This window comes from Lycorma delicatula, chromosome 1 (assembly GCF_047948215.1).
Source record: "Lycorma delicatula isolate Av1 chromosome 1, ASM4794821v1, whole genome shotgun sequence".
In the NCBI taxonomy this organism is placed as follows: domain Eukaryota; kingdom Metazoa; phylum Arthropoda; class Insecta; order Hemiptera; family Fulgoridae; genus Lycorma; species Lycorma delicatula.
Window position 1 is genome coordinate 333,312,180 of NC_134455.1, and position 14,563 is coordinate 333,326,742.

A 14,563-nucleotide genomic window follows, 5' to 3' on the forward strand; every position below is an offset into this window, starting at 1 on the left:
TTTACGGGATAGAAAATCTTTAAATGGTACTTTAATATCAATTAAATCATTTTCCAGTTAAGCAGTTTATTTTTGTTAATTTATAAAGAGTTATTGTCAAATTGATAATCTTGTTTGTTTGTTTAGAAATTTAGTAAATTTTTAAGCAAGTCTTAATTTACTTTAACGTTAACTTTTAATGTTGAATTGCAATTTTATATTGAAATGCCGATTAATTATTTTTGAGGTGATTGTTTTGAAAATAACACTACAATAATAATTATTCTGTAATTACTACTGTAAATGTTCAAAACCTTCATTTACTCGGTTAGGATTTGAAGATACATGAAAAAAAGAACTCTCAGTCATACCATTACCGTTCTGTGTTCTCAATTTACATTTTTTTTTTATGACGTTTATTTGGTTAAGGTTTTTTGTGTGTATAAAACTTCGTCCATTTTGTAAGATTCCGCGTTATTAACCATTTTTCCCAGAGTTTGAAGACGATAAATGTATCTGTATGATTGTAAAAGACAAGAAAAAAGCTAATTTGATTTTATCTTCAGTCTCCTAGATTTTTTTTATGTTCATTAATATTTTCTTTTTCTTTCTAGCAATTTCGTGTTTTTGCACACATACTCGAACCGTAACATTTATTCGAAACTTACTGTTTTGCATCTCTAATAATAAATTTTCATTTTTCTCGATGTGGATGTGTCTTGTAGTTGAAATGTAGGATAATTATTCGAAATGCGATCAGAATTCCAACGACGCTACGCGTGTAAAAAAAATGTTTTTACTTAAATTGGGCTGCCATCATTCGAAATTGATTTCTTAAAATTGACGGATATTCTTAGGAGTAAGTTTGTGCTCAGATTTAAGACTGAAGGTAGGTAAGTCATTCTGAAGGAAAATTTTGAGCCATGTCTCATTACTTTTAAACCATTTTTTTAGGCGAAGATGAATTTTCTTTATATTCATCGAGGCTACCGAATTATTGGATACCTTCGTTTTTCAAGTCCAATATACATCGATGCAATTTTTTTGTAAGCGAATATTCATCGTAATTTAAAACTACTGTTGAACGCGGAAAAATACTTTATATAGTAGAAGATGTACCAAAACCGCAGTATTTAATTATACATTAAACCCCGACGTAATTATATCTCCAAATTTACTACGCAGAAAGTGTTAACACAATAGAAGTCCTAAAGAAGTAACAACACTAAAAATCCTTCGAAATAGTTATTGCAAATAGTGTAGAAAAAGCTCTTCAACATTTATGTAAATAAGTTTTACCTTAATAAATTTTAAACAAAATTTAAAAACCCGTTTCTGACTTAGGTTGCGGCGTCCTTATCGTATTTTTTGAAATATGTACAGCGTAAGTTGTTTAAATCTGACCTAATTTAAATCCGTGTTTCATTAAAAACGGATTATCTGCTCTGATATAGTGACTATACTCAACAGGAACAACACATGGCAGATAACCAGCCTCCCCTCCCTACAAAAAAAAAAAAACTCGTCATAGGTTGTGGTTGATACTTATACGGTCGTTGTTTAACGTTCGTCATTCCCGAGTTCCAATTCGTTGTGGAATCGGAGGCTAGCACTGTTGTAAGATGATTACCATTACAATAGGCGTGAAGGAGCCTTATTACTTTTTTTTTTATTCTTTCCTATAAACTAAACTGGCTCCTACCTTCAGGTTAAAAAAAAACTGGACAGTAATAATCTTACCTATACATAGTTTTTTAATAATTTAAAACGCGCGCGCTTGCACACACACCACACGCACACGCGCGCGCGTCACTTACGTGTGTTTATAAAAATAATAGTTACGATATATATTCATCTAATGCCCTTTATTTTTTTATTGTTCTCTCTAGTGATAATTAAATAATCAAGTCGTATATTTTATTTTATTACTGTTTTATCTATGGATTCTTTAACGTTGTGTATTGTAAAAATTATTGTTAGTCATTTGCTAAATTTTAAAATTTCAGTTATATTAATCTTTAAGAATTATCACTAGCTTTTTCCCTTAAACATCTGATTTAATTATACAGTGCGATTATTTTATCGCCCGCTATTCACATTAGTTGAAACAGTCTTACAAGAATACTGTACAAGACCTGGAGCAAACATTACTGCATAGGTGAATCCCATTAGCCATCATGTCCTGTGAAGGGTGTTAAAAAGTATGATGCGAAGGGTTTGGACCTGCCTTCAGAAGAATGATGGGACATTTCCAACACTTGCTGTAAGAATTACTAGTTGCATAACTACATTCCATGAATCAAATAAAATGTGAATATCTTTATTATAGTCAGTAGTGGAATATAATGTACAGTATCAGGATGTGCATGATAAAATAATCGCACTGTATAATCATTTTTCAACTGTTTAGGTTTATTGTATTTTAAGAAAAGAATTTGCTTTAATTGTTCGGTGTGTTTTAATTGATTTGCTTTAAGTGTTTAGGCCACTATATATAATTAATTGTTCGATAAATTTTGTCTACTATTGTAATACATATGTTACAGAAATGTTCATTGTTATATAAAAAAAAATACTTAAATTTTTTAAGCTTTTATCTTGCTGACAAGTTCTAAACCTTTTGACTGTAGAATAAATCATTGCGGTTTTCGTTGTTAATTGCTCTGGAATTTATTACTTAGACTAAGTGATTTTTACCTGATTGTATTATGCATTTAAGGTGGTAAGTTTCTTTTGTTTATCAGTGATCACAGAATGACTGCATCAATTTGGCATTAATCTGTCTGTTTTGATTCTGTGAATAATGCATACAGTTCTCAGTATGAACTGCTTAGATAGCGATATTTTAAAAAACCAGAAATAGACAACAGTATAAACCATTTTTTAAAACAAATTATTTAAAATGAAAGCTGATCTAATCTAATTTTTGTTTAATGTAATTTTCTATTTTGTAATACTTTCCCCGTGTAGTGAAAATAATATAAAACTATTAATTTTTTAATTTATTTTTTAAAACTCTTCAATGGAAAATCAACACAAATTTAATTTGCCCTTTTTTTAACATTTCAAAAACATATGTCATAAAGCACCCAGCATCTTTAATAATAATGCGGTATTGTATCGATTACTGAATAAAAATCAGGCATCCAGTCGGTTACTTCATGTAATCATAAAGTATATATGTTATAATTACTATTATACAAAATAATAATTCTTTATTTTTTTATTATGATCTTAGACATAAATGGTTATGAAAAAAATTCTGAGATCCTTCCCAGGAATCCACCCCCAAATGGCTGGTTTAATTGCCAGAGTGCAAGTCAGGAATGTACATGCACAAAGGTTTCATGCATTAAATTAAATGTAAACCTTGTTTTTCTGGTGGTAATTTAATAATGATTATGTTTTAGTATTATGAATAGCTTTTAGTTTCCGTTTTCTTAACTTTACTTTGAACATTTTTAAATATGTTAAAAATTTGAATCTCCATAAAATAATATCTACAGTTATTTATAAGATATACTCTAATTAATTCTTTATAACTGTTTTATTTTCTGATTACAATTGAATTAAATAAATAAATATTTATCAGAAATTTTACTCAACATTTATTAAGAATTTTTATGATACTTTATGTTTATTTAAAACGTTATAAATGTTTATCTTAACTACGTCTATTTGAAACAAAAAAATTTGTAAATTACTTTACAGAAAATTGTAGTAAATCTTTCTGATCTTCTGAGAAAGAAATTGGTGTATTTACACATCTCTTTAGTGTTGTTCAAAATGTTAGATTGAAACTTTAGACTACTGAGCAGAGTTTAGCCATCCATCCATCACTTATTAGATATTCACAAGAGCACACACATCATATGCATTGACAATGATTTTGATTGACATCTTTATTGAACATTTCCTCCTTGTAATCTCTCAGTGATCTGCCTTAAAAAATTCTATTACAACAGCATGTATATCTAAATAAATGAAATTAAAATTGTTTTGTGTGCTTATTTTGATTAAAAAGCTTATAATAACCACCATATATATTCTCATAGTTGTTAGTTTAAAATGTGCATAATAAAATGATTTTTAATTCTTACCTAAGACACTGAATGATGTCTGAGAATTAGTGTACCCAGCTTGTACAGAACATAAATCTGTATTGTGAGTCTGTTAAGTGGTTTATTGGCCATTACTGTTGATTCCATTCATATATTATTAGATGTTCCGTTTATTCAGTTAGTTCAATCCTTATTCTTTTAAAGAATTATGAAATCATTTGTGTGATTTGGTTTTCTTCAGTGCTCTTAGGTGTGCTTTATAACTTCAGGGTCTGAATTCCATATTTTTCTTGTAGTTTTGTTTATTGCTTAGGCACCGATATGTTCTTTAGAATTTTTCATATATTATGTTAAAAAAACAAAATCATTGTGTAATAAAAGTTATTATAAGTAAATTATTAAAGAAAATGAAGGCAAACCAAAATATTCTGTAGGCAGTAGGAATTATGAACGAAATTTATTTACTTACAGGCAACTGTTTGCATGAATAAAAATGTTGTGGATTGTTTTATGTATAAAAATGCTTGTTCTGATGAAAATGATTAAATAAAATCATGAAAATATGCCAATATTTGGGCCTGATGAATAATAACTCAGCATTTTAACCACTGCATTTTACATAAATTACCACCCAAGTTACTGCTGACATAAAAGAATGCTAGATCTTGCTATAGATATATCTGAAAATTATTCAGTATATTACAATTGTAAGTTGCTTTAATAAAATACATAATTGCATATCTGTAAATATCCTACTGGTTTTGTTTTCCATTGTATTCAGTTTTAATGGAATTGAAGAAATTATTGGAATATAACTGGAATAGCTTACATTAATGATTTTTTTCTTTCAGTTGTGGGTAGCAGTAGCACAACAGGTATTATCTGCTACTGTGAAGGCCACTGCCCAAATGGTGCGCAAAATGGTACCTGTGTCGCAAAACTTGGTTCATATTGTTTCAGTGCTGTTCAAGAGGAGTACAATTCTGAAACTAAAACATATGAACCTGAACTTTCTTATGGCTGCCTTCCACCAGATGAACAAGGATTTATGCAGGTAAAATTCATCTTTATATTACCTTATAATTTTATTTTGTTTAAAATACACCAGTGTACTTTGTTGCATTTTATATTTCTATGTGTGCACGTGCATGCACGGAAAGTGTGCGTTCCTGATGAATTAAAAAAAGGCAGGAAAGGTAACACTGTTTGAAATCAGAGTTTTTATGAAATTATTAAAGAAATTTTCTATGCTTTAATTTTCATTGCCTTGTTAAAATGCATCCTTAGCTAAATCATAAAAATACATTTTCCTAAAAGGAAGATGGAGTCCTCATTTACAGCAAAACAAGAGAAACTACTTCCTAGGAAAGTTGTTTGATATTTTATTTATGCTTGTTAAAAGTTTTCACTGTAATGAGTATGTCAGTTAAGAAATACTTCACTGAAAGAAAGCATAGTTTTTTGCCCTAATACATTTTGTTTTTTATTTCTATGTACAAAGTAAGGTAGTATTGTGATTGCGAAAAATTTTGGTTTCTAGATTTCAACAGAAATATCCATTTTGGCCATCCCTGAATTCATTTGACTAGTTTTGGCATGACATCTGTATGTACATAGATACAGATAAAATAACATTTTAATTAGTGAAATATTTTGATCTTAGGGAAAGGCACATCGGTTCAAATCATACTTATCTGCTTTTTTGTAGTTTTTTTTTTTAATTTAAATATATTCATTTATTAATAATTATTAACCTCTCATTATAAAAAAAATTACAATTCAATAACAAAAAATTTAAAAAAAATCAGAAATTTTTAATGAAATAAAATTTTATGTACTTTTCATTAAAAAAAAAATTGTAAATGTAATTTAATAGGCATACAAGGGACTCATGTGTTGTCCACGTCAGATTTTTTAAAATGCAAATGCTTTCTGAGTGAGTAAATGCCACAAATCTTTCATGTGTCAATAAATGGTCTTGTTAATGTTTGATGTAAGACATGGGTAACAAAATAGCTGAGATTTCAATCTTTGTTGTGTCTGGATAAATTAACGAATTTTGCAAGTCTTATTGAGTCATACTTTGTTGCTGCTCATGGATAATCTTTAAAAAATAGAAAACTGGATGCAAGTTGAGATAATTGCACAAATTTAAGAAATAAGGTTTAGATTCATTGTTTTTTAATTAAATATATCATAAATCTTATCTAGCAATTTGCAGACATAGCTTTAATTATACAGGGTTCTGGGCTAAAGGTATCCAAAAGTAACATCTTGTATTAAGAGAACCAGTTAATAAAATTTCATATTTTTTTTTTTTTTTTTTTTTTAATAAACCCAGCAACTCACCAAATTTTAATGTAGGTTAGTCAAGTTCAATGAGTGTACCTTTTGTAGCTCACCAGATGTCTAGATGATAATTTAACTATTGCCAGGTGTTTAGGACCATTAGGTATTTAAGATCAACCACTTCTCTATTTTAATTCATCCAAATTTTTAACTTTTCTTTGGTACACACAACTTTTAATAAATCTCCAAATAAAAAAGTCCAAAGGAATGATATCTGGAGTGATATCACTCAAACTGATACAATTCAGTTTGATCTTTCGTCCAATCCAACTGTTGATAAAAGTATGGTGGAGCACCATCTTGTTAGAAACTGAAACCTGCAGGAATCTGAGGAACAGGAAAGTTCTCATGCATGTCAAGGTATGTGTGCACTGTCACAGGGGACTTCATGAAAAAAAAAAGGACTGATGACGTAATTTTTTGCAGTTCTAACCAGACATTGACTTCGGTGTGTTTTTGATTTTCGATTATTGTATGGGGGTTTTCAGTACCCCAAATTCAGCAATTGCGTCTATTAACTTTCCCATACATATGAAAGGCCTCATCACCAAATAAAAATGTAACAAGCTAAGTAGGATTATTTTTGACGCTGTGAATTTTCTCTACAGTAAACGGATATCATAGGTGGCGATCATGTGGTTAATGCAATGGAGTTGTAACTTGTACACTGACAAATGGAGTTGCTTATGAATAAAGTTATGAATAGTAGAACAAGCTGTAGAACACACGCAACTGATTGAAACTTCACTAATGCAGTTGCATTGTGTCGGCTTGCCTGCGTATGCATATTCTGCTGACCTGGAGAGTATACAGAACAAATCGTAGAGGTATTCCCTGTCAATTAAGCCTACTTTTAACAAATTTGGTTTTCTAAATATAGGGCATTACTTTTGGTTACATTTAGCCTGGACATCGTGAATACCACTATAAATGTTGCTTGTATAATCACTTGCAGCATGAATTTTCTAAAAAAGCTTCTTTTGTTTTATAGTATATTTTTTTTGTGCATAAAAAAATATGAAACTATAAAATTTTTTTATTAAATCAATTTATATCTATAGAATGATTTGCCCAATTGTGATAAATAAAAAACAAAGAAAATTACCCTGTTTTTCAAATGTCATTCACAGGAACTGTACGGTGTCTGTTACAGAATAACTTAGTTGTCGACTCAAAATATTGCACCACAAAAAATGGTGCTGTATAACTTAGAACAGACTGTTCAATTGGTCATGAAGTTTTCTTGATTAATGCTTAAATCTTACTTAAAGAAAACATGAAATATTTTTCATTTAACATATCTTAAAATGAAAAAGTTTTTTTTAATATATATTCTAGTTTTACATTATGGTGAATGATTGAGGTCATTTTATTCATACTGAAAGATTGATATAGTGCCCGTTCTGAAATTTAAAAACAAAAACTTCTTAAGTGCTTCTTTTTTGTAAGAATGTGCATTTAAACATGTTGATAAAAATGAAATTTATTTAAATATTTCAATCATTTTTTCAGGTATGAATTTCTATTTGAAAAAGACAAAAGCAGACAAAATAAAACGTCTTGAATAGTGTGTATCTCTTTTCATCTTTTTATATAAGAAATTATGAAGTTTTACCATGTATTTCAGGGAGTCATGTATATGAGGGGTAGTTTCAGTTTGGGCTATAATAGGTCCAAAATGTCCAAGAATGATTTAGAACATACTGTGACTGTAAGGTTTTTAGTTTTGTTTTTTTCTTGTTTAACCTCCAGGACCACCGTTATTTTATTCAGGTATTGCTTCAGAGGATGAGATGAATGATTTGTGGCACGTTTCCTCAAATACGTGGCCATGCCTTAGTATTTGAGGAAATTGTATAATTTCAATTTTCTTTTTTTAATTAGAGGAGAGAAATAAATTTACAGTTGTAATCTCTATGCTATATATAAAATAAAATGTGAAAATTGCAATATGACATGTGTATGAAAAAGTTATAAAACATCTAAAAAGGTTTTCCAGAACATTACAGTCTATATAAACAGAACCAAATTTTTTTTTTATTATAAGAATCGTAGAAATAAAACAAAGTAATAGAGAAATTGATTACTTGGAAAAGTACTATAAATATTAATTTTAAAATATTTTAAATTATAATCCAGGAAACAAGAATTGATTATGATGACCTATACATAAATTATAAACTAGTAAGCCATTAGTAGGGTTATTTAAATTAACAATTCAGAATTTCTGGTTGTGGTCAGAAGAGTTTCATTTTTTCACCTTTTAACATGTATGTTTTTTAAAAATTAATTTGACATGTAACAACAAAAGAGCTTTCTAGACAGCTGTTAATTTACTGATTTTTTTCTTAAATAACCTGTTTGTATTAGATGTATTGCTATTAAAGATACAGACGTTTGTTTATCCAAAGTAATCACAAGAACCACTGAAGTGGTAGGAAAAAGTTCATCATTGTTCTAATCCTTCCCAAGTTAGGTTATTTCCCAAGTTAAAAGGTACAGTTTTTTCTCCCTGAATTTACTTGCTTCAGCATCATTTCATGGTAGTATGGTTAATGATGTTTGGATAAACATAAAGGCTGTTTGTAGAAAACTTTATTGTATGCTACCAATTTTTAGAAACTGATTCTACAGGACTAGCAGTACACCTACACTTGGGTGGAGAAGATTTTAACTACTGTAACTCCCTTGAGCATCCTCTGCTACACTCGGGGGGGGGGGGGGGGGGACTGAAATATTGAGATATTCAAATTTTTCTTTTTCAGATTTCATTCTACCTTCAGAAAAATTAAAATATTATATAAAAGGAAGTGAAATTCAGGCTACTTTGCCCCATGTGGGTCTCATCCATCCCTCAGATGCCTAAATAAGCAAAACTTTAAGGGGTGCAAAGTTTGAAAATTTCATTCAAATGTGTTTTACCTTAAAAAAAAAATTAGATGTAATACACAAGAAGACGTTATGATACCTTCTTACCCCTCCTGAATTAACCTGTTAGTTAGCCCCATCAATTTAATATAAATTGAAATTTTGTATTAGCAGAACCAGTAAAAACCAATTTTAATAGAATTTGCACAGAAAGTGTTTTAATATGATGTAGGTGTAGGAAAGAATTCCCCCAGTTGATGGTTTTTAAAAAGATTCTCTGGATGTAACAAAATTTATGTTTTATATCTTTTGGCTGTACAAAATTTTCAGAGGAGTATTATTTTCCAAGTATTTATTTTATAAAAAGCAGATTTATAAATAACTTACTGATTAAAATTTATTCAGTTACAGTATTTGACACTTATGCTAGAAAATTCAATGTTAATGTTTATCAACACAAGAAATAATCTTATCTTATCTTTCATATAATAATTTTTATTATAAACATGAGGTATATTAATTAAAAATTATTTTAATTCTGCTATTAATATTAAAATATGGCTTGATCCTTCTAATTTACAGGCGGTTTTCTTTAATTTGCAAAATTTTATTTGTTTTATTAAAGGCAACACAAAAATATACTTCCTCAATTTGTCATAATCTGTGTATTATTCACCAAGTAAAACCAATGTGTATACAAAACTAAACTAAAAAGTTTACTTCTGACAACTGGAAAGAACTGTATGGAGAGCAACTTATGTGATTATTGTATAGGTTACCAAGTTAACTTAATATGATTTGTAAATGTACTACGTGTACAACTGGTGTGCTATAGGGGTTGATGGGAGGAGTTACTTCAACCAGCAGGCAGATGTCTGCTTGCTAACATCCTACTGACGGTCATACTATGTTCTGCTAAAAGTATAACAACTGCTACACTATTCTTTTATTACATTTTATTAATGCATATTATTTTACATTGTAAGTTTTTTTTTTTGAGTAGTCTAGGAATATAATTTATTTCTTAGTCGACTAAGTATTTATAAAAGTGATTACCTGTGCTTCTAGTCTTGTAACTGTTTAGGTCAAGGAGTAGCCTTAAAAATCCAGATTGTTAATATTCCCACTTCAGTTTGGAATGAAAATCTAGACGTTTCACAATAAAAAGTTTGTTTAATGTTGTCAATGTAATTGACATGTAAGTTCATATGTTAAGAAAGAGTATGAAAAATTTAACAATCCCAGTAAAACATGACATCATTGTATAAACAGAAAATGCAATATCAGTAGTTTTCAGCAAAATGCTTTATGAAATAGGCTACTGTAAATTACTGTTTGTATTAAAAAATGAATATTCAGACTAGTTTTGATTTCAGTAGAGAAACACTTAAGAAAGTTTTTTTTTTAGACAGGCTGATATTATTTTTCTTATGAGATATATATTCACTGCACTCATAAAAATGGTTTTTGTGGCACAAGTAACAGTTAGAAAAAAATCAAAAGGTCAAACAAAAGCCAATCAAAGATTATTTTACATGCAGGCAGTAAAGCCAGCAACACTCCAACGGTCGATTAATATTCAAAATTATGAGAAATGACTTAAAACATGACTGATCCCTTACTCCTATCTCAATCTATTTTAGTGATGAAAGCCAAGGTTTTTTATCAGAAGAAAGTAAGTAATAATTGGATGCGGAACAACTAATTATTGCTCAAATTGATGAATTAATTATTAGGCTTGATGGAAGCAATGATGAAACTGAGAACAAGTCAGTTTCTTTCATGGCAGAAAATTAAAAATAATGATGAAGTTGATCCTGATGAAATTGATGGAATTCAACCTCTCTATATTAGTAGCCTGTTTTATTTGTTTCTTAATCTGTACGTTTAATAATTAAATAAGATAGTGGATAGAGTAACAAACTATAAATTGTTTATAAGTATATTTTTTACTATAGAGCTGATGGAAAAAAATAAAACATTTTATAAATAAAATATTGGTTGGTAGAATAACAGTCTGTAAATTCAGAATGGAAAGATTGAAACATGAACAAAAGGAGCTCACATGTAGAAATTGGGTGCAGCCCAGCACTCCTGGATACTGGTCACAAAAATTAGTTATTAGAAAAGATTGTTTTAAAGAAATGTATATGATGATCAGGAAATAAGCTGTCAGGAAAAATATTTTACTAATAGTGAAGCAGAAAATTTGTTGTTGAACTACGAATGAGGACCAGTACCCAAAATGTTTGAATTTTAAATTTATAAAAAGTTTTTGATGAAAGTTTTCAAATAACATAAACTATTATTCCCTATTAAAATTTGTTTTGTATGCAGGGATATCTCTGATGAGTTTAAGGTTCACTTTGTCTTTATCTTTCCAGAGATAAGTTGGCAGTCAGAGTTGAAGACTTAATTGTTTTTAAAGTAAAATTACATTTTCAATTGAAATTTCTTAGGAATAATTATTTATCTTTTTTTATTCTTAATCTAAAATCTTGGCTAAAAGCACTTGATGAAGCAGAAAACACTTTATTTGTCAGTTAATATTGTTCATTATTTTATTAATTTATGTTGTTTATACATATTATTTTATGTTTACTTTTTCTGTAGAGTCTGTTGATGATGATTGGTAAACAGTACTGTTAACAGTCAAAATGGCCACCTAGTTAGATTTTAAGTAAATCTTTGTGAACAGTAGCGCAGTCTTGTTTTTCAGTTTATTTCAATATGATAAAACTTTAATGAAATGACAGAAAATATTGATAAATCTTGCAAAATTAAATATGTTCATCTGCTTGCTTTTGTTTGATGTATGTTTAATTTTACATTCTCATAAAGCTAAAAACCATAGCTCTTTTCATTCTACTCTTTTAATAGCTAAAGATTTAAAAGAAATTTGCTTAGGCTTTTTAAACAGAAATAATGGTAAATTTCAAAGATATTTTTGTTATTGTAATTAGTGTTAACAACATTAACTGCGTCATTAATTTAACATCTCATGCATTTAAAATATAAGTGTAGTTTATAGGCTAATAGAACAACATGGTAAGAGACAAATTTATTGTGAAAATAAAATTTTTCAAAGATAATGAAATTTAAGAAAAAGAATAATAATCAGGAATTAATTATTAGAGAAACACAATATACCAAAAGTAGTATGATTTTGTTACTTAATTAGTAAAATTAAAGTTGACGGATAAAGCCATCAGATGGAGAGTGGCCCAAGTGATGAGAGCTTTCGTGTAAAATAAATCTGCCTGTGTCAAATATAGGTCTAGGAATTAAAAAGAAATTCTTGAAAATATATGTGCAGATTTAGTGCCATGGTAATGAAACACTGGCATTAGGGAAAACAATTGAGGCTATTAAAATGTGTTTTTACAGGATGTTGAATATTGAGTGCATCAGTAAAATATGAAATGAAGATGTCTTAAATCTAATAGGAAAGGAGATAAATTTGAGATTCTTGTAAACAGATAACTACTTTGGTGGGCTATGAATTAAGATATCTATCTGGCTTTAATTAATTTGATGGTAGAAGGTAAAATCTATACAGTTATAAGGTATATGAAAGAAATAATTATTAAAAATATAAAATTTAAATATATGGAACAGAACATAAATAAATATACAGAACATAAATTTAAATATACAGAACAGAAAAGAATGAAGAATAACATAAAACCAAATTGCCGGCCTCCCTAGTGCCAGTGGTAGCATCTTTGCCTTTCATCTGGACGTCCCGGGTCCAAATCCTGGTCAGGCATGGCATTTTTCATATGCTGCAAAATTCCATTGCCATATCCCGTGCAGAAGCTTCAAGCTTATGTGGTGATATCATCACGAAAAACAAATTGATGTTGAAAAAATATGTACTGTATATTGTTTTATTCTAATTCTTAACAAAATCTATTTGTATTTATTATGCGTGATATTTTTTATATAATCTGATCACCTTCATTACTCCAGTTGTCCTTCTTATCTGTGGTTACATTTTTTATGCAATGAATAACACATGGAATATATTTATACAATTTATTTTAGTTGAGTTGACATAAATCAAAATCTTTTTCCAAATCTGAAAAAACCATTTATGTGTTTATTACAATTCTAAATTGATTTTCAAATTACCTATAAAATTCATTGTAACTAATAAAGTAGGATTTTTTGTCTTCTAAATAATAAAAAAGGTGATTTGTCTGGTGGTATGGTACTATTTCAGACTAGTTGATCGAATAGATTAAAGCAGCTATTTGTTTAAAATGGAAAAAGTCTGACCTTAAAAATGTATGAGAATTTATTCTGTTTGCAAATATCTGACCCTGGGACTTGATAAAGTTAATGCGATTGTGAATTCAAAAGAGACGAGAAAGATTTTTTTTCTAAAGTAGATCATAAGGGGAGAAAGTTAAAGGAGCTGAAATTGTATTAAATTTAATTGATATTAGATTAAAATTTTATGTATTTATCTAGAATTAATGGTAACTAATAACTATCATATTTACATTTACTAATTATAAACAATACATAATTAATTCTTTTGTAACCTTTATTAGTACTAAATTATTATTTTTTAATAGTAAACAAAAGCTTACTTGAATTTTCTTCATGCATCTAATTCAAACTTCTAGCAGGTTCAACATCCTCGTTAAACGAATTACTCACTTTCACTATTAGAGCCTACGCGTATAATATAACATCTATCATTTCATCTATTATTTATGATAATTATCATTATCATTGTAATTATCATTTCATCTATCTCGTTCCAGTTTTTCATACTCTTTCAATATTTTTTACTTTTTTACAATAGGGTTTCCAGCCGTCTTCATTCATAGAATTAATTTTATCCGTAGTTAATTTTTCAGCATTTGTGAAAGAAAATGTTGTCACATGACTTGTCACATGTCTTTTTATGGCTGACCATACCATCTTGGTTGGATTCAAATCAGGATAGTACGATGGGAGTCTAAGAACACTATGCCTATGTTTTTTTTTTCAAAAGTTCATTCCAAGTGATATTTTTGTACAAGTTTTATGTAACTTTACTAATTCATATAACTGTGGTTTCAGCATTTTTGAACTGTACGGAATATGGGTTTTCTCCAGCCAATCGGTCATATCTTTTCTTCTGGAGTTAGAATTTGGCGCTTTATTAATACCTGTATTGTGATAATGGGCGTTATCAACTGCTACTGACGTTGGTGGAAGATTTGTAATCAATTTTTCTTGTGCCCTTTTCTTGAAATTGCCTGTATTCATGTTGTCATGGTAGTCTAAACTTTTTGAACTTGTTTTCCAAG

General features: G+C 28.9%; 1 protein-coding gene across 2 annotated transcripts in view; it reads left to right on the forward strand.

Annotated features, from left to right (window-relative positions):
- The window catches only part of tkv (serine/threonine receptor kinase thickveins), a 75,410-nt gene that overhangs the window by 31,950 nt on the left and 28,897 nt on the right, over positions 1–14,563 (forward strand). For both annotated transcript variants that reach the window (XM_075382185.1, XM_075382186.1), the window contains exon 2: positions 4,892–5,094. In XM_075382185.1, the coding sequence (XP_075238300.1) occupies positions 4,892–5,094 (203 nt within the window). The remainder of the gene's footprint in view (positions 1–4,891; positions 5,095–14,563) is intronic.